The sequence below is a fragment of the Alternaria atra genome, assembly GCF_907166805.1.
Source record: "Alternaria atra isolate CS162 genome assembly, contig: 23, whole genome shotgun sequence".
Lineage (NCBI taxonomy): Eukaryota > Fungi > Ascomycota > Dothideomycetes > Pleosporales > Pleosporaceae > Alternaria > Alternaria atra.
Window position 1 is genome coordinate 3,923,999 of NW_025091321.1, and position 19,505 is coordinate 3,943,503.

At 51.8% G+C, this 19,505-nt stretch overlaps 7 protein-coding genes across 8 annotated transcripts; 4 read left to right on the forward strand and 3 right to left on the reverse strand.

Annotated features, from left to right (window-relative positions):
• Positions 1 to 96: 96 nt before the first annotated feature.
• ALTATR162_LOCUS4855 (uncharacterized protein) lies at positions 97 to 3,651 on the reverse strand (the record flags this gene model as incomplete). Its single annotated transcript, XM_043312470.1, has 3 exons — positions 97 to 896; positions 1,966 to 2,621; positions 2,669 to 3,651. The coding sequence occupies 3 exons, from the start codon at positions 3,649 to 3,651 to the stop codon at positions 97 to 99; spliced, it is 2,439 nt and encodes an 812-aa protein (XP_043168405.1).
• Positions 3,652 to 3,870: 219 nt separating this feature from the next.
• Positions 3,871 to 4,521, forward strand: ALTATR162_LOCUS4856 (uncharacterized protein; the record flags this gene model as incomplete). The annotated part of the gene is made up of 1 exon (XM_043312471.1): positions 3,871 to 4,521. The coding sequence occupies one exon, from the start codon at positions 3,871 to 3,873 to the stop codon at positions 4,519 to 4,521; it is 651 nt and encodes a 216-aa protein (XP_043168406.1).
• Positions 4,522 to 4,681: 160 nt separating this feature from the next.
• On the reverse strand, positions 4,682 to 5,540 carry ALTATR162_LOCUS4857 (uncharacterized protein; the record flags this gene model as incomplete). The annotated part of the gene is made up of 2 exons (XM_043312472.1): positions 4,682 to 5,155; positions 5,202 to 5,540. 2 exons carry the CDS (start codon positions 5,538 to 5,540, stop codon positions 4,682 to 4,684), a joined length of 813 nt encoding a protein of 270 aa, XP_043168407.1.
• Positions 5,541 to 6,155: 615 nt separating this feature from the next.
• On the forward strand, positions 6,156 to 7,596 carry ALTATR162_LOCUS4858 (uncharacterized protein; the record flags this gene model as incomplete). The annotated part of the gene is made up of 3 exons (XM_043312473.1): positions 6,156 to 6,230; positions 6,291 to 6,848; positions 7,048 to 7,596. 3 exons carry the CDS (start codon positions 6,156 to 6,158, stop codon positions 7,594 to 7,596), a joined length of 1,182 nt encoding a protein of 393 aa, XP_043168408.1.
• Positions 7,597 to 7,836: 240 nt separating this feature from the next.
• Positions 7,837 to 10,897, reverse strand: ALTATR162_LOCUS4859 (uncharacterized protein; the record flags this gene model as incomplete). Its single annotated transcript, XM_043312474.1, has 4 exons — positions 7,837 to 10,013; positions 10,061 to 10,307; positions 10,354 to 10,705; positions 10,755 to 10,897. The coding sequence occupies 4 exons, from the start codon at positions 10,895 to 10,897 to the stop codon at positions 7,837 to 7,839; spliced, it is 2,919 nt and encodes a 972-aa protein (XP_043168409.1).
• A 1,207-nt stretch (positions 10,898 to 12,104) lies between these two features.
• Positions 12,105 to 14,147, forward strand: ALTATR162_LOCUS4860 (uncharacterized protein; the record flags this gene model as incomplete). Of its 2 annotated transcripts, XM_043312476.1 has the most annotated exons (2): positions 12,105 to 12,622; positions 12,684 to 12,717. In XM_043312476.1, the coding sequence occupies 2 exons, from the start codon at positions 12,105 to 12,107 to the stop codon at positions 12,715 to 12,717; spliced, it is 552 nt and encodes a 183-aa protein (XP_043168411.1). The 2 variants fall into 2 exon arrangements, with proteins under 2 accessions (XP_043168411.1, XP_043168410.1); XM_043312475.1 differs by having other exon boundaries at positions 12,105 to 14,147.
• A 752-nt stretch (positions 14,148 to 14,899) lies between these two features.
• ALTATR162_LOCUS4861 (uncharacterized protein) lies at positions 14,900 to 18,654 on the forward strand (the record flags this gene model as incomplete). Its single annotated transcript, XM_043312477.1, has 3 exons — positions 14,900 to 16,306; positions 16,978 to 17,739; positions 17,797 to 18,654. 3 exons carry the CDS (start codon positions 14,900 to 14,902, stop codon positions 18,652 to 18,654), a joined length of 3,027 nt encoding a protein of 1,008 aa, XP_043168412.1.
• Positions 18,655 to 19,505: the final 851 nt, after the last annotated feature.

The window sequence follows — 19,505 nt, forward strand, 5'->3', positions numbered from 1 at the left end:
AACTAACGTCCGCATTAAACGTAATACTCTCCCCAACGCCTTGAGGATGCCACATCTTCTCATCCCATCCCATCCCATCTTCACATCTCACCCAACCTAATTAACAACCCTCCTCATCTGCGCTGCTTGCCTCGGCTCGATAAACAATGCCTCTGCTTCCGTTAAAACAATCGGTTCCTTCCCCTCACTTCCAATCGTCTCCAACCGCCCCTTAACCCACGCCTTCCTTCCATCAACCTTTGTCGTCTCAGCCCTCAGTACCACAATCTGGCCCGCCATACACGGAGCCTTGTACGTAATGTTTAAACTGGCTGTAACACCCACTTTGTTCGGTAGAGCGGGGAAACAGCATCGAGCTAGTCCTTCGTCGAGGAGTGTGGCCAGGAGACCCCCGTGAACGATTCCAGGGTGTCCACATAGTGCTTCACCAAGGTATTGAAGAGAAACGAAGGTAGTTCCATCCGCGGTGCTGAATTGCAGTGGTGGGACAGCAATCTTATCGGGGCCGAGTAGGGTACCGCCTGTTAAGTTTTGCGCTCGCAGACCCTCTGGAATCTTGAGGTGGGGGCGCGAAGGGGTGTATTTGGGGTTTTCCAGCAGAGACTTTGTAATCGGGTGCTCGAATATGCTTCGTTCTATCTCGGCGACTTGTTCGGTTGAAGGGACGAACATCTCTAGTGTTTCGGCATCGGTGGGTGGGTTCGCGAGGTCCTGGAGGGACTCGATTGCGGGGGCGCCGGCCATGATGAAGCCGCCTGTGAAGGTGAGGAGTGTGAGGGCGAGGGCGATAGGGAGGCGGATGTATATGGGGCGTTTAGCCTTCTGCGTATCTGAAGCGGGTGGTGGTGATGGTGGTAGTGGCGGCGGTGCTGTATGTGCTGCAGTCTGCGATTCTGCTACAAAAATGTTAGTTTCGATATTTCTTCCTCGAATCTTCTACAATGGCAGCAGGGATGATCGATCCAAAGCCAATTGAAGAATAGGAAGACTTACAAACAGTACTCTGCCACCTAACAATCCTTCTATCTGTACCACGGCCTGCCCAGGGCCTCCCACCTTTTATACAACACCGGCCGACTTCGCACGCCGGGGCCAAAGCCCTTCGACCCCCGGGTCCCATTCCCAGACTCCGACCCACATGCCCAGATAAGGCAGACCTTGCGGATATCATAGTTACGTGAATCGCGGCGCCTAGAAGCAGAGACTTTTCCTTAGCTAGAAGTCCGTGAGCGTTGGTGACATCGGAGGTTCCGCGCTTGAGCTCGGGCTCTTCAGAACTGAAATGCCTCGGTTCAAGGGACGCGAGTTGTTGGTTAGGGGAAATTTGGCTTGACGGCAGCCAAGATAGGTACTATTGATAATTTTTGTAGTCGGATATGATTCTTGATGCGTAGTTCGGCCGATGATGAAATGATTTGAGGCTTGGGTTTGTGGCGTAGGTGCGTCTCCCCTTTTAATTGAACGGATTATCGTCGATGCCCACCTACGTATGCTGCCAAGTCAAGAAAACCTCGCCCTAGAATTAGAAGATTATCGAATAGAAGAACGAAATAGTCTAGGAGCATGCGCAGTGTGTGAATGAGGTTTAAATCCTCTCGATTCTGTCTTCAGGAAACTTATTCCTCATGCTTTACACGTGGTATTTCCACTCCACCAATCCATCAAGTCATCATACTATACATACAGAGTAGAGAAGTGTGTCATGTAAAACGCCATGCTCATCTACAGCGTCCGTCTCTCCACTTCCATGACCCAGGTGACGAAACAAAATTACCCCATATAGAGGTCAGGGACTATAGTAAAACACAACAATAGCCGTATCTTTTTAGACGCCAAAGATGCCGGAAGAACATGACCACCAACATTAATATGCGGGCGAAGAGATGGTGTAATCGTACAGGGTAGGACGCAGGTTGAAGGAAAAGGGGATAAGTTGGCGACTCGCTCAGTAATAGTCTCTGGCACTCTTCTGCAGCTCGATCAATCTCCATCCTCTTGTCTCGGGGTTGTTAACATCTTCTGGTATCCTTGTGACACCAATAGCGTATGTAACTTGCTGGACCTTGTCGTCCATGCCCGATGCTAGTTCTCCAGACTTGGCGTTGCGGTATACGTGCACTTCTTGGGTTCTGCAGGTAAGGATAAAGACAGGAATCTCTCCTGGCTCTAGCAATTTCGCGTTCAGAACATCGACACCGCGAATGTCGACAATCTTTCCATCAGACTTCAGACCAGCAGCTTGATATTGTTGCATCAGCGCTGCGTATACTGAGTACTGTGCTGCGGACAACCACTCTTTCAAAACGGCAACATCGCCCTTGACGTATGCGTCCAGGACTTCTGGGAGGATGTACTCGCGCATCTCGGTCAGGAAGGGTTCCATTTGAAAGTTGGGGTCCATTTCCCTGAACCTCTTGATGACCATGGCCGTCTCGTTCTCGGCGAAGAAGCCAGTAATGCGGTCGGTGATACTGCGGGCGGTTTCGATGATGGCGTTGTCGGACTCCCTGTAGACGGTCTTCATGTTGAAGACGCCTTGAGCGAGCTTGGAGTTGTCCTTCCATTCTCTCCAGACTTCCTTGTACTTGGCGTCCTTATGGAGAGTGACGTTTGTACCAGCACTGCTAATTGTTAGTCAAGATTCTTAAACTGCTGGGGAAAGTCTTACTTTGGGTCTTCCTCCATGGGACCCAGGCTCCTGCCGCCAGTTCGCTGGAGTTCGTTGAGTTCACGCAACTCACGCCTCTTCCTGCGCTCTTCCTTTTCAACCCAGCCACCGTATCTTGACGAGCTACCGTCATCGATGGTCTCCTTCACAGCCTGGAAAGCCTTGGTCTGTCGCACTGGTCGAGTTGCATATTCGAGCCCACTTCCAGTAACCCTCGCAGCAGCACGAACACCCTTGACCGGCATAGTATCCCATGTCCACGCCGCACCATGACCAACAGCTGACGCTGTCGCCTTCAATGCCTCGGTAGTCTTTGTCTTGGCAGCTTCAGAGATCTGTCCAGCTTTCTGAACATTTGGATTTTGCTGGAAGTCATGTAGTGCACCACCCAACTGCTTTGTGCCCTCATTCCAGTCTTTCGACGCCTGGAACTCCTGCTTCAAAGTCTCAGTGAAGACTTGCCATGGTGTCTTGTCACCGTGGGGTGGAGGTGGGGGCGCGTCCTTTTTTTCTTTCTTCTGACCCTCTTCACCCTCTTTCTGTTCACCAGATTCCTCCTCTCCTTCCTTCTTCTCTTTGGCTTCCTCGCCCTCTTTCTTTGCTTGGTCGCCTGCAGCCTGCTCTGCCGTGCTACCATCGGGGTTTGTAGACTTGGTGGTCTGAGGCTCTTCGTCCTTTACATCTTTTGTCTTTTGCGCTTGCTCGTATAGTGCGGGGCGAGAAGAGAAGTGGCGGGCGTATGCGGAGGATGTGCGGAAGAGGACATCTTGAGGCAAGAATTCGCTGCGGAGAAAGCGTTGGGAGCAAGGTGTAGGTGTAGAGGGCAGCAACGTGCGTGCGGAGGAAACTTGCGAAGCTCTTGGCAGTGTCGATATCCGCCTATACGCTGCAGCTCTTCCATAGGCACTTGCGGGTGTAGCAGCGGCGGGTTGTATGCTCCATCGCGCAGTGGCGGCAAATGTGTTTGCTGTTTGGGGCCTCATGCTCTGGAATTGAACACAATGGAACCTAATATTAAGTTGAAGTATAACCGGCCCAGAGAGAATATGTTCAGAAGATGGGCGCGGCAAATGGTGGGTGACGGACGTCAGTTTCGGCATCGCCATCTTTTTCCGCGGTAGTGCCAAGCTCGCAACTTTCTTCGACCTTCTAGCAAGTCACTGCATCCGCGAACCTCAATCGGGGCATCTACCGCCTTCAACATGGCCAGCAACACACCCTTACGGACGTTCCGGTCGCTCACATCCGCAATTCGCGCATCATGTCGGCACACGCAACCTCTGCGACCCTTCTCCCACAGCACACGAGATCTCAATGCAGCGCCTACCGACCGCAATAAGCCTCCTTCGTCAATGGACAGCCTCCTCAGTAACGTAGATAGCAACTTCCGTAATGCGGGTCCCGATCACTTCAAAAACATGATACCCAATGCCGACGGAACCTCTTTCCAGAACCTTGCGCCGCGCGAGTGGGACGAGGATGACAAGCACAAATTGCACGTTTACGCCACCAAGCACAACACACATCTGTGTCTTACGCAGCCAAATCGCAACCCTTTGATCTCGGTATCATGCGGAAACATTGGTTTCCGGAAAGCGGGGCGCGGAACATACGATGCGGCCTATCAACTGGCAGCTTTCCTCATGAACCGGATCCAGGACAAGGGCTTACTGCCGCAGATTCAGAAGTTGGAGTTGATCTACAGAGGGTTTGGGCCAGGCAGGGAGGCAGTCACAAAGGCTATACTGGGCTCTGAAGGAAAGAGGATACGGCCGTTGATTGTCAAACTGGCCGACTCTACAAGGTTGAAGTTTGGTGGTGTAAGAAGCAAGAAGCCAAGGAGACTGGGTTAGAGACTGGTTCTCGTGGATGTGATTGGGGAGAAAGCAGACAATGTGTACGATGACAGCGGGCCGTCACTGGGCGTCTAGGGGTATAGGCCTTCAGTACTCAAAAGCATGCATCACGAAGAGCAGTGTATAGTAACCAAGGCAAATCAGACCAATCTGAGAGTCATGTCAGATTTTTTGGCAATGGTGCCCTTTCAGCGGGTGGAATAGGCCGACCACTAGAATCCGTTTCTGCGATGTTGACAAGCCTGGGTGCAAGATTTCCAACCTCATACCTAATAGGCCCTCTTGCGCCTCCTTGATCACTACGACTACTTCCAGCAGAATAGCTCGCGTTCTCCCAACCCCTTGCCTCTTCAGCTGTCCGATGGCGTTCTCGTTCTCGATCGTGTCGCAGCATAGACGCTCCTTCGTCTTCGAACTCCTCGTCAAGCAACTCTCCATCAGCAGTATCATAATCCGGTGGCGCTATCCATTCCCGTGGTACAACGCATGGTAGAGCGACGCCAATGCTAGCGGCACGATTCAGATAGCCTGGAGCTGGGCGACCGGTGAGCTTCTCGCAAAGGTAGGACGTAAAGTGGTTGCAGTTCTTCGTGAGGAGGTTATACGACGTTCCTTGGAACTCGTGTGATGCCTGTAACAAGTTAGCCATGTCTCTAGATACACATGTTGCCGCATACCTCTTGTATGATAGCCTCTAGCTCTTCGTCAGGGCGGAATGAGAAGCCATGTAGGATCGCCTGCTTGAATGTACCACCCGGTGGTTCTTGCCCAGGCTTCGTCCAGTACACTCCCGTCAGATCTCGCCGATCGTGTCCGCCATATGCATATTCTCTGTCGCCAATAACAACCCCGGTATGTAGGAGAGAGCTGCCAATTGCCCAGAGTACAGTCGCGACCTTGCCGGGGGGTAATAGATCATAGACGTGTATGGTGACCTCAGTTCTTTGCAGTGACAGCGTACTCCTATGATTGCCGGAACTTTTGCGCGAGGGTTTTGGACGGGTAGAAGATGACATTGTGTGTTTGTGAGTGTGGTGAGGTATGTATAAATCGAGTGTGGTATTTGTTGGGGTAGGTTATCTCTCTACGTACGGTACCGAAGATGAAGGGTGGGGTATCATAGACGCTGGTAAAGGACGCTGAATGGTGGCAGGTACTGGTACAAGGATGAGAGGGTCGAGGTCAGTGAGCGGGACCAGCCCTTGAAGTAATATGTGGAGAGAGAGGTGTGGGGGAGGGAGATGAGGCTGGCGGCATCGTAGTAGACACGACCGATGGTTTAGCGATCTGGAGTCGCATCCAGGCGCTTACCGCGTTGGAGCAAGCGCTGCACGGACGCCACCCTAGCCACATAAACTCAAGAAAATTCGATTGGACTTGCTGCGCCGTCACTTATCCCAGAAAATGCAGGAGAGCGGCTGCTAAGTCACTCTCCCACCCCTCTATTTCATCACGCCCCCACCAGGCCTCTGACCTTTTCTTTCTCTTCTTTGATACCCACTTTTTACTCCCCGGCAGCAAGAACTGCTTGCCATTTTTCAGCCACTTTACACTCTTCATCTTCTCCCACCAAATTTTTCATCTCCTTCACTGCAGCTCGTACCTACGCGTCCGCGCCCAAGAAGAAAAAGATGCCTCCCAAGAAGCAGGTCAAGGAGGAGAAGCTCCCGCTCGGCAGGCCAGGAAACAACCTCAAGACCGGTATCGTGAGTGAGAGCCCTACATAGCTTGTCTCGTCACGTTCTCACATTAACAGTGATTGCCAGGTTGGCCTAGCAAACGTCGGCAAGTCGACTCTGTTCCAAGCCATCACCAAGTGCTCCCTTGGTAACCCCGCCAACTTCCCATATGCCACCATCGACCCAGAAGAGTCGCGCGTCATTGTTCCAGATGAGCGCTTCGACTGGTTGGTAGAGCACTACAAGCCCAAGTCGGTCGTACCTGCTCACCTGACCATCTACGATATTGCTGGTCTCACGCGCGGTGCTTCCACTGGTGCTGGTCTCGGTAACGCCTTCTTGTCGCATATCCGCGCCGTCGATGCCATCTTCCAAGTCGTCCGATGCTTCGACGATGCCGAGATTATCCACGTCGAGGGTGACGTTGACCCCATCCGTGACTTGGACATCATCGCCGAGGAGCTGCGCCTGAAAGACATTGAGTTCGTCGAGAAGGCACACGCAGCGCTTGTCAAGGAGACAAGGAGAGGTGGTCAGAGTTTGGAGATGAAGAAGCTCAAGGAGGAGCAAGCCACAGTCGAGAAGGTCCTCGAGATGCTCAAGGACGGCAAGGACGTCCGGAAGGGCAACTGGTCGCCAAAGGAGGTACGTACATCTCACTTCCATTTTCTGCACCCACCCCCTGTTACAAGATGACAAAGAGCGATTGCTCTATAATCCCAGCTCTCTGATGGCCCATTAACGCTGGGCCGTCCTGAAGTGAAGTCCTTCTCTGATTAACAACATCCCAACTGCATTATATACTTGAGATACTTGTTGCAAACATTTGCTTACAGTTTGCTAGGTCGAGCACATCAACCCTCTTTTCCTCCTCTCTGCTAAGCCCGTCGTAACCCTCGTCAACCTGAGCGAGAAGGACTACATCCGCCAGAAGAACAAGCATCTTCCCAAGATCGCCGAATGGGTCAAGACTAACGCCCCCGGTGACCCTATTATCCCCATCTCCGTTCAACTCGAGGAGCGCATTGCGGTCATGTCTGATGAAGAGGCCGCTGAAGAGCTCAAGAACCTTGGCACCAAGTCGGCGCTGCCCAAGGCCATTCAGACCATGCGCAAGGCCCTCCAACTTGGCAGCTTCTTCACAACCGGTACCGACGAAGTCCGACAATGGACAATCAGGACTGGCACTAAGGCGCCACAAGCTGCTGGTGTCATCCACGGTGACTTCGAGAAGACTTTCATCCAAGCTGTCGTATACAACTACAGCACATTGAGGGAAGAAGGAGACGAAGCCACTTGCAAGGCAAAGGGCAAGATTATGACCAAGGGCAAGGACTACGTTGTCGAGGATGGCGATATCCTCCTCATTAAGGCTGGTGCCGCGAAGGCATAGACGGCTTTTTTTGAGTTTTGTCCACGTGTGTATGTGTTTATGATCTACATGCGCATCTCATGATGAGCTACATGAAAAGCAGCTAGACTGCACTGAATGAATGAAAATAAACATGACCACGAAAACAATCTTTGCACATTATGTTACGGTGTTTAACTATTGATGTATCCATCATGAAGGGCTAAGAGATGTTCCTAGCAGATGTCTCAGTTCAACTAATATACCTCTTCGCATGTCTAATTACTTCGCCTTTCCCTTGGTCTCAACAAGCATCCAGCTATTCCCACAAATACAATGCTTGCTCACACCAAGCAAGTACTGATAATGCGCCGCAGTATAGCCCGGCAATCCAGGTACAACATCCTCCATACACGCGCCACACCTCGTACACTGCTTGAGCAAATTCCTCCTCTTCCTGTCTTCACCGACAGCATCTCCATTCGCCCCACCGGCACTCTGTATACTATCGCTCCTCCCGCGATTCTGCCCACCCGTCGCCGAACCCACAGGATGAACCCAAGTCCCCGTCCCCCTAATAATCATCTTCTGACACACATCCACTACATGCTGCTCATGCCAAAGTCTGGCGCGCTTCGAATCCTGGAACCCCAGCCACGTGGTATCAAAGAACATGAGTTTACCCATATCGAGTTTATCGGCCAGACAACCGTTTTGCTGATTGCTATTCCACAGTGTATCCGTGACGAGGCGTTTCGCTGCGGGGAAAAGAATATCAGGGATTTTCCCTAGCAGCAGTTCGCGCTCGATGCTGTTGCGTTGCATGTCGGTTAGGTTACGTTGTTTGTAGATGCCGCGGACGTGGTTTTGCGTTTCGCTGATTAGGACTTCGAACCAGCGGTATTCAAAGGGGAGTTCGGTTACGGCTTGGTGGAGGGGAGCGTAAAGCTTCTTGGCCTCTGGGGTCTGGGGTGGCGCAGCGGGGTTGTTGGCGTTGGGGGGCACGACGTAGGCTTCTGCGCTGCGCTTTACCCATTGGATTGGTTGGGTCCAGAGTTTCATCATGGCGCGGGGGAAGGCGGAGAGGAGGAGGAGAAGGGCTGGTTTGTTGAGCTCGTGGATCTTGGCTTCGAGGACGGGGCGTGTGAGGTCTGCCGTGGGGATGTCGGATAGGGCGCGCCCGAGGGTGAAGAGCTCGTCAAAGATGTAGGCCATGAAGTGCATGGTCCATCTGCATGTTCCAATCATTTGTGGTACACCTTCGGGCTTTAGGCTGTTCTTCGACACATCGCCGTGTAGGCGGAAAATGGTTGTCAGGGTTTGCGTAACGAATCTGATGTTGATAATCTGCCAGGCCATTTTGCTGCTCAGAGAACGGTCGACGGTACCTTGAAGACCGAGAAGGTGCATGGCCGAAAGCGTCTTTACAAAGAAGGGTCCGCGACCGAGGAGGAGGAAGTGGTTGCTGGACGTGTCGTCGACACCACAGTCTATGTTAACTTGGAGTCCTTCGAAGAGTAGATTGACAAAGTCGTGTTTGCGTTTCTCGCTAAGGGAGCTGATGATAGCGAAAATATCGTCGCTAGAGTAGTATTGATTTGCTGCTGATGAGGACTGTAGAATGAGTGCTGCGAGTGCAGCGGAGTGGCGTGGGTCGTCATCGTCTGATGAGAGTGTGCCGTGAGAATATTCCATGGAGCACAACTTTGGATTTCCGTCCAACTGCATGGATACTGCCATGCAGTGATTGGGTGACAAGGCAACATGTAACGAAGGCTCCGCGTGTTGGAAGACGAAACCAGCCTGTAATAGCGAGGTTACAGTATCGGTGTTATCATCTGGCATGACTATCTCCATAGTAGATCGCTTCCTGAACTCGATAGCCCCATCACTGTAAGCGAAAGCCAGGAGCATGTTGTACCATATTGGGTAGAACCCTAAGACGACTGCATGCAGTGAGAAGTCAGGCTGTCTCTTCAGAAGGAACGTGTTTTGTGCAGCTACCGAGCTTACACTCTTCTTCTTTGACGTTACCTGATCAAGGCTGGAATGCAGTTGACTATGTTGCTCTTGATGCACCTCCCATTTGACGATGATACTGTAGCGCGTCTCTTGCGGGTTTAGATCGTATGAGATGGGGTTCGGTGGCTTGCAGTATATGGCCTGAATGGTAGGTATTGAGCCATCGTCTTGTTCGGGCGTGACTGGAAGAAAGTTGATATGTGTAAGTTGGGCAGCAGCGGCACCCCTTGATGCTGTCCCGTTGCCCAGGTCGTCACTCGCAAGCTCAACAGGATTACAATCGTCTTCCAAAGCGATCAGCGAGGCCTGAATCGATGGCTTCTCGAAGGGTCCTGCGTTCTGGCTACGCTTGTCTGTCGGCACGTTCCAGACTGTCTCAATGCGATACAAGTGCAACCGCCTTTTGATATCGTAGGCCGCTAGCAGAAGGGTATTGTCTGTACCGCGTTAGTGTAGTAGTATCAGAGCGTCTAGAGGAACTTACCATTATTGGACGCAAAGGCCGCGTGTGTAAAGGACTCCTTAGTTGAGATCATAGGACCAAGCTGAGCGGAAACTTCTTGCCAGTTGTTGTCGATCTGCTGGAAGCGAAGCCTTAGCTCTCCGTGTCTCTTCAGATATATGAAGGATGCTTTTCCGTCTACAGGGTGATGGGCGTTGTTGAACATGTGTTGTTTGATATTCCATTTCCACTTGCCTCCTTCCCGCGCAGCTGACCAAGCAATAAGATTCTGAGCGATGTTAGAACCATGCTATCAGACACCCGAGCAACCTTACCTTTTGTGCATAGGGTAAGATCGCTAGCCAGTGCATGCCCACGACAGCATCTACTTCGGACTCTGGTTGAGCTACTTCGGCTCTCGTGAAGTGCATACGGTCCAAGGCCATGGCGCATGAGAAAACCATCACCCGGCCTGCTTCATCAGTGACAGCGAGATCGTTACCTAGATGGCTCCATGATAAATGAGTCAAAGGGAAGACATCGCGACCTTGTGGTAGCTCGAGAGGGACGTTTTTCCCGAGATCCCATCTGCCAGATTCAGGGTCGCGCGAGAAAATCTTCAGGTTGACAGAGTAACCGTCTGGACTTATGTACGCAACACAGCCATTCTTTGACCATGATATCTTTCTATCACCTGTTAGTGAAGCTGATAGACTCACACCGGGCTCTCACTTACTGGCAACAGCCACTAGACGCTAGCTCATCGATCCGCCCGTCGAGCCCTTTCACTGGCGGCGTCGTGTTGATAGTCTGTATGTTGACATGTTCTGAGTCTCCGAAAAGATCATCTACGTCCATGTTATAGCTTGCGCTGTCCATGTTGGTGAGATGACTACGCCAGGCGACTGGTCGATTGATAGGTGCGATCAGTCGAGAAAACAAGAGATGGGAAAGAGCTTGGCAAACAAGGTCGTACTAGACGGAACACGAAGGCGGTGACGAGCAGATCGTCGGGTATCACAGAGATTACAAGGAAACGAGGAACAAAAATTCAAGACAACGACCGACGTGGAGAGTCTCAGAGGCTGATGAGGCTGCGCTCCGGTCGTCTGGGATCAGCTCGCGGCAGTAAGCGACGAGCTAACGATGGCTAGCGCGGTTCCATCTGGTGTGCTGTTCGTGAGAGCTTCGCGCACAGTCGTCATCTCGAGCATTCATCACTCACAAAATGCTGATGGGGATTATTGCAAGAGCTCAAGATATGATGCGAAACATTCGCAACTGCCATGCGATTCCAGAATCGTCACGGCCTATTGAGCGCATTGCGCCGATTCCCAGGAACTTGGGAGGGTCGCATGCGCTGTGGCTGTCCTGGAGAGCATGGGAACGTGCCGTCCAAATGGAGGCATGACGAATAAAGACTTGATTCAGAGCTCGCTGTTGCGTCCTATGAATACGGCTTGACATATTTCTTCGATGCCTGTCACCACAGTGATCTTGCCGTTTAGTTAATGCGATCCTCGGTCAAGCACAGACGTACCGCCGCAAACGTAAACAGGTCGAGTGTTTAGGTTCTTTTCTTGGCATGACTACCCGGCGCTCATGGTTGTCCAGGTCAACCAGCGTTCGCCCGTCATCGCATCCACCGCCAACCTCTTCACCTTTCCCACCCACCCCCTTCACCTCCACCCACGAACGCGTCTACCCCGGACGCGCCTGCCCTATTATTATTGCGCCTTCTCGAAGCGTCACAATGGTCTAGCGTACCTTCCCGATCTGACGGATTTCCTCGACGGGGATCCAAACGGCAGCAACGGCAGCAACGACCGATAGCCCCCAACCCACGCTTTCCACACCACCACGATCCACACAGGTCCTCAACACGCGGGATACCTGGGCCAAATATACAAAAATTAATGCGCAATTCCACCACGTTGACCAAGTTGCAAGGCGTCCTGTAACACCCGACGCGTCGTGTTCCTAGAGCAAGGCGCTTTGCGTTCACCGTCGAGCCTTCCTCACGACACACGGTTGCCGCTGCCTATTGTTGTACACCCAACAATCTACGTGGCGCTCCTTCTTCACAATGGCTTACAACACGCTAAACAACGAGCCAAGCTCGCCCTTGACCGAGATCTCGGATTCAGATCTCTCTATTCTTTCTCGGTCGCCCACTCCACCGCCTGAGCTTAGCAAATCCTTCGCTCGGCGTCGCGCATACATGTCCCCGTCTTCCTCGCGACGCTCATCCGCCAAGACCTCACCCGCGCCAGAAGACATGCCCTCCCCACCCTCTAGCAACGACGATAACCCGCGCCCAGCAAAGAGGAGGAAGACGGCAGAGCCCAAGGAGCGTACGGCAGAGTACCTCGATCTCTCAAGATCTGATGTGGAAGAAGACGAGCTACCACAGTTGCAGCGCTTGCTGAGCGTTTTGCACAAGAAGCGCAAGATTGTGGTTATCGCAGGTGCAGGCATCTCGGTTTCGGCAGGCATTCCCGATTTTCGATCTGCTACGGGCCTGTTCAACACGCTCAAGAAGGAGCACAAGCTCAAATCCTCTGGCAAGGACCTCTTCGACGCGTCTGTCTACCAGGATGACACGTCCACATCGACATTCCACGACATGGTGCGCACACTGTCACAGCACACTAAATCTGCGCAGCCCACCGCCTTCCACCATCTTCTCGCGACCCTAGCCCAGGAAGGGCGCCTAATGAGACTCTACACTCAGAACGTCGACGGCATTGACACTTCACTACCCCCTCTCAGTACACAAGTCCCTCTGCCTAAGAAAGGACCATGGCCCAAGACTGTTCAGGTCCATGGTGGTTTAGATTATATGGTCTGCTCCAAATGCCACGCGGTGACGGATTTCGATGCCGAGCAGTTCAATGGGCCTAGCCCGCCTCCCTGCCCAAGCTGTGTAGAGAACGATGAGATCCGTCAGTTTGCAGACAAGCGAAGCCACGGCATTGGTCGGTTGCGTCCCCGCATGGTCCTCTACAACGAACATAACCCTGATGATGAGTCGATCGGTTCTTGCGCAGCCTATGACATGCGCATGAGACCAGACGCTGTTATCGTGGCTGGTACCACGTTGAAGGTACCCGGTGTGCGACGCATAGCTCGCGAGATGTGCAACATCGTTCGCGACCGAAAGGACGGAGTCACAGTATGGCTGAATAACGATCCCGAGCCGATGGGTAAAGATCTCGAGGACAAGTGGGATTTGGTAGTCAAGGGACCCTGTGATGAGGTCGCGCGTCATGCCAACATGCGGCGATGGGACGACCCGATGGACTACAAGACGGTTACGGAGGGGGATCTAAACAAGGTCAGAGGGAAGCAAAGAGCAGAAGTTATCATTGGCACTCCTCGGAAACCTGGAGTGCTTCGCAATGCAGGCCATCTTACACCCGGGCAAAGCCCACGCATACTGCCACTATCGTTCGACAAGGAGGAGCCAGACACACCCTCGAAGAGAGGCACAAAGAGGAAGGCAGATGCACAGATGGATTTGTTTGGCAAGGTTGCTACCAAAGCACCTGCGAGGAAGCCCAAGGCACAGCCAAAGAAGGCGACCACAGCGAGCAAGAGCAAGGCGAAGAAGGAACCTAAGAAGGAGGCCCCGGCCATCAACAATGTCTTCAAGGCTACCAAGGGCGGCGCCAAACCTGCAGGCAAACCTGCGGGAAAACCTGCTGGCAAGCCTCTCGCCAAAGCATCCGATCCGGCTCTTACCATCATCGAGTCGAAGTTCGACTCTCAGACTAAATTGGATCCGAAGGAAAACATCAGCGACGTGATTCATATCCAGAAACGACGGGCCCCGTCTACCCCAAGGAAGCCAGCGAGGCTGACCAAAATAAAGTCGGATTTTGTGTTCCAGCCTGTATCCAACACGGACGGCCGTAACAACCACTCACCAAAGCGACCACCGATGGAGGGCTTCACTCCTACAAAAGCCCGTACACCTAGTGCTCAGATCCAAGAGGAGATGGCATACGCGCATGCGACAGCAACCACGTGCGATTCTCGTCCTTCATCTTCCGGCAGCGCACAGCGGAACGTTATTGAGAGTCCCACTGGTGCTGTGCCCAAAAACATGAATCACCTTCTTTGCTAGCGACACTTGCATTTCTCGGCGTTAGCGGATTACCTTTCCTAGGCAGACGTCGCACTCGTATGCGCAGTGCATTGCATAAGAGGCGTTTGCTCGAGTGCGCAGATGAGATATCAGTTGTACCCGTACTTTTCTCATGGTTGGACATGCATATCTTACCTTTTTGGCTGCATGATACCCAGGTGGACCCCTGGTAGAGGCAGATTCGGGTGCTTTGGGGTCCTTTTTCAACGCAAGATAGTGATTCGAATGATAGTTCATGGCTTCGGCCTCGATTGATATTCTAGCAAATGCGAGATGTTTGTTGCTACAACGTGTTGATGACGAACCTGTTTGTATGTAATAATATCAGCAGCCTAAAAAAACTGTAACGTGTCATTGGATTCTTGGCCTCGAAATATACATGCAATTGATGTGTAGCAAAGACTGTGCCTCAAAGATTGCGTCTTCCCAATATTGGGGTCTTGGCGTTTGGTTAGGCCTGTGCACATTAGCTGACGACAACTTCTCAACCTTTCATCACTCACGCAGTTACGTCTTAGCGAGACGGAAGCATATCCTCCACTCTGAACTGCGTGAATTTCCAGTTGCCGGTGTTGATGTAAACTCACTGATCTGGAAGTGCCCACAATTGGTATCTCAAGCTGGTCTACATCTACATACGCCGACGTGTCTTGTGAGCCTCCAGATCCTGAACGTGCAGTGCCAAAGCCCATCGAGACAACGCAGTCAGAAACAGCTAGGTACTACCGCTCATGGCTCCGCCACTTACAGTACGAAATTTGACGCCCAACGCCCTCTCAATCCAGCGCGTTGAGCGGTTTGAAGACCCGAACACGCTACAGTCCAAATCAAGCGGGTACTTCTTCAGCGCTCAAAGCGGTGCATCCGCTGCACCGACTTCACCCGAGCTCGGCGGACATGCACAAAGCTTCAAGGATCAAGGTGTTGATATTGTGTTGCAGCCTTTTGAGTCGTATACTCTAAAATTCTCAAGCTCGAAGCAGTCCAGCAACACGCCTACACTATCCAACCCAACCGTCCGCCTCACAATCCGGACATCTAATGGTGAACGCCATCGTATCGATACGCATCCCTCCTATACACAGAAATCAACACAGTCCTTTACTCCACTATCCGCAGACTCAGCAACAACCTACAAAGCACTCTTTCATCCTTCGAAACCGGTTCCTCATCTTTCGATTCATGTCAACCACCTTCCGAGCTATAATTCGTGGATGGCAACCTTGCCAGACGATCTACCTTTGTCGGCTATAAGCATTCCGGGAACACACAATTCGCACACGCACTACCGGGCTCTCCCGTCTGTTCGTTGCCAGGTTCACGATGTGAAGACACAGCTAGAGAACGGGGTCCGATTCTTAGACATACGTGTGCAGCCAACGCACGCTACCGACGCATCAAAGAAAGATCTCTACCTTGTACATGGCGCATTTCCCGTCAGTCTGACAGGGCCAAAGTACCTCGAACCGATCCTTAATATATGCTACAACTTTCTTCTAGAAAATCCTAGCGAGACGGTACTGGTGAGTTTGAAGCGAGAAGGTGTAGGAAGCGCAACGGACGAACATCTTGCCCGCATCTTAGAAGAACATTACATCGCCCCCAACGCACTGCACTGGTATACGGAGAACACGATACCGTACTTGGGAGCCGTGAGGAGTAAGCTGGTCTTAGTGAGGCGGTACAATGTAGCTCAAACTGTGGCTTCACATTCGAGTCCAGATTGTAGGAATGGTGGACTGGATGCAACGGCCTGGCCGCACAATGCAACCCACGCAGTCTTCCCGTCGCAATCTTCTGCACCAACGTTCTGTCTCCAAGACTTCTGCGAGGTCATGGTACCCGATATCATTCCTACAAAGGTACAGCATTGCAACGATCATCTCGTACGCTCCGCTGCTGCCGTTCACCCCATTCCCGGCATAACGACAGATGTCACAAATCCAGTACCGCCAGGTCCCTTATATCTCAATTTCCTCTCTGGGAGCAATTTCTGGAAGAAATCTTGTTGGCCGGGGGCTATCTCTAAGATTGTCAACAAGGGTATGGAGGAGTGGCTGTGTGAGGGGCATCATTTAGAGGCACCAACCACGACGCCCCGCCACCCAGAGATGACAGATGAGAGGGAAGAGGATTTGGTAAGAAGGGCAAAGAATGGAGATGGGAGTACAGGTATTGTTGTTATGGACCACGTGGGTGAACATGGTGACTGGGAGTTGGTGAAGCTGATCGTGGGCATGAACATGGGAGTGTTGACAAAGATGAAAGCACTAGGGGAGAGTTGATGAGAAGACAGCTTGAATACAAGCTCAGAAATATGTAAAAGCATACACCCAGGATCCAAGTCATAATTATACTTTCTAACATTAGTTTATGATATTGAGCTTGTAGGTCTGCTGTAAACGACTGATTGACGGAGCGTCTGTGCATCTCCGAGATGCCGACGGAACATTTTGGCGATGAGCATCATGCATGTGGCGCGCCAAACCCCACGACTTGCGTATTATGCATTGCTCGGCCCCAGCAAACACAGCTGGCAAGAAAACAATCGAAGAATAGCCCGTACTCAGCATCAACCTCAAGGGCAATCATTGTGGTGAGCCGGCGCATCTCACCCAATCCAATGTCTCTCCTGCGACCAACGTGCGCATCATTCGCGCGGCGACTGTGTAACGCGCAATCGCATTCAGAACAAACTTTGAAGTCACCTCTATTAGCCCTCGTACAGCGACATCGATCCACACGACCGCAATGCCGTTCCTTCATCTCTACACCCCACTATCGAGCAAGAGTTATAGACACCCCGCAGAACCCCAGCATCCCGCAATCACGCAAGCGCACAGTCAGGATAGGTCCTCTACCCGAAGGTCCAGTGAATGAAGCAACAATACAGCGCGTGTTTGGGCGAAGATTATCGGCTCATGATGGCAACAACGTCCTGCGGATATTGCACCACCGGCGGACAGCAGGCTCGCTAGCCGACTATGGCGTAGACAATCTTGGGAAGCAATATACACACGTGAGCAGGGAAACTGCATTGAAGGGGTTGGAGTGGTTGCGAGAGAGATACCCAATAGATGAGGCGCGTGCAGCAGAAGAATGGGCAGAAAAAGAGGCAAATCGTATAGCCTACGAGCTGTGGCTGGCCGACCCGGAAACAGAGTCCAAATACAAGGATCCCGCTCGTGCATTTAAAGAGCAGATGGAAAAGGAAGAGGCAGAGAGGCAACGCCAGGAAGCTGACGACCGGAAGATTGGTATACTCCACGCGGGCAAGAGTCAGTTCGAGCTTAATATCGAGGAGAAGAGGAGACAACGATTGGAGGAGATCACCCGGATAGCAGAAGAGAAGGAGCAGAAAGAGAGGGAAATGGAGGAGAAACTCGCGACTGGGGAGTACGTACGTACACCCACTGGCACGCAGCTCATGAAGCCTGGCCAGACAACATATGTCGATGTCTTTGGTCGCGAACAAGTCAGTCGGAGAAAAGAGGAAATGGAAAAGTACAACAAGGCTGCTCAGGTAACGGATGCGAAGACGCCAGAAGAATTACTGGCAAAGACCACTCTTGTAAGTTTCGCTCTGTCCCTTCGTTGTCAACTTTACACTTTGCTAATGACATTGCAGGCGCAACGCCTCTATCCCATGTCTGCTTTCGTCCTCCTCACAGTTCTACTCTGCTACGGCTTCGCACACTACTACCTCCCACCCTCCCCCTCGTACCGCCTCTTTCCAGACCTCAGCGCAACAACCGCAACAATTGGCACGCTGCTTGCCATTAATGTCGTTGTAGCAATAGCATGGCGAATTATGCCCCTCTGGCCACTTCTATCACGCTATTTCATGCACGTCCCCGGTTACCCCCGCGCCGTACAAAGCGTGCTGAACATCTTCAGCCACATCCAGTATGAGCATCTTCTCGCCAATATGATGATGTTGTGTCTAGTCGGGCCCGCATGCTGCGAGCTAGTAGGTCGCGGAACCTTTGTGGGAACGTATATTTCCGCCGGCGCTGTTGGTACTTTGTTTTCGCTGTACTGGGCTAATCTCGGTCGTGGAAATATTACCGCGCATTCTGTTGGTGCTTCGGCTGCTATTTGGGGAATTGCGGCACTATACTGTCTGCTCACTGACCAGGAGAGGGTCAAGATTCCTTTCTTGAAGGAGGGTGAGGTGGCATTTTGGCCCAAGATGCTGTTTGCTGCTTTTGTTGTGTTTGAGATCTTTTCGGCGTTGAAGAAGGGTAATTCTACTATGGATCATGCTAGTCATTTTGGTGGCATGTTTGTTGGTATGGTTACAGCTGGGTACATGCGGGCCAATGGTTGGCAAGACAGGAAACCGTTTTTGGACAGAGAGGGTGGTGTTGTTGGGCAGGGTGTTCAGGAGAAGGCTGGTGTTGATGGGAAGACGGTAGATGTTGGTGCTATGGCTAAGGAGGGGATCAAGGAAGTCAAAGAGAGCTTGACGAAAGCTGGGAAGTGAGATTGTGAGTAGAACGAAACGCGGTATGTATCATACATCTGTATAAAAGAACGGAATATGGCTATTGGCTCCTACGGAGTATACGGCAACCTATTACTTCAATCTTTCTCTATAAGTAAACACTGCGCCCTTATTCACCCGATTACGCATGGTTAATCGTCCCAGTCTCCTTCTACAAGGTCTAATAGCTTTCACTAATCATTCACTAATGTCAGCCCAGCCGAGCAGATGTTCACAATGAACAGCTTTCATATAACGTCACACAACACTGGTACATCCTCACTCTTCTTTGCCCCTTTCTCTTCCCTCAAATACGCTTGACTCCCCTCGATACCATTCTGAATACCAACCCAACCTCATGCTGGTCAGTCTCACTGTATCAAGGCCGCTTATTGTGAAGATCAAAAGCATGAAGTTTTCAACAAGTTTTCTACGGCGCCCACTAAGCATCAAGCCCTGCGCTGGTAGCGTGCGATCCTCCCACACATTCTACACACTGTCCAACACTTCCGCTAAGCCCTCAAGTATCCCATCGCAGGCCCCATTAACAAAGCCTATTATCTCCCGTATTCCAAATCGCATGCTCAGTAAGGTCGCGGTATCCGGCGTGCGGCCGGTCTTGTTCACTGGATTATTGGCTATTGTAGCTGGTATGTCTGTGGTTGCGGAGTCGGATGTGCTATCTCTATCCAAAACCCGTGACGGGGTAGCGTGGTTCGAGAAAAATAAGGATCAGCTAGCAGTTATGGCAGCTAAAAAGAAGATCACCTTGAAAAGGGAAGACAGGAAGTGGAGAGCGAGGCTTGAGCGGCAAGAGTGGAAGTAAGGTTCGGGGTTGATTCGAAAAGGGG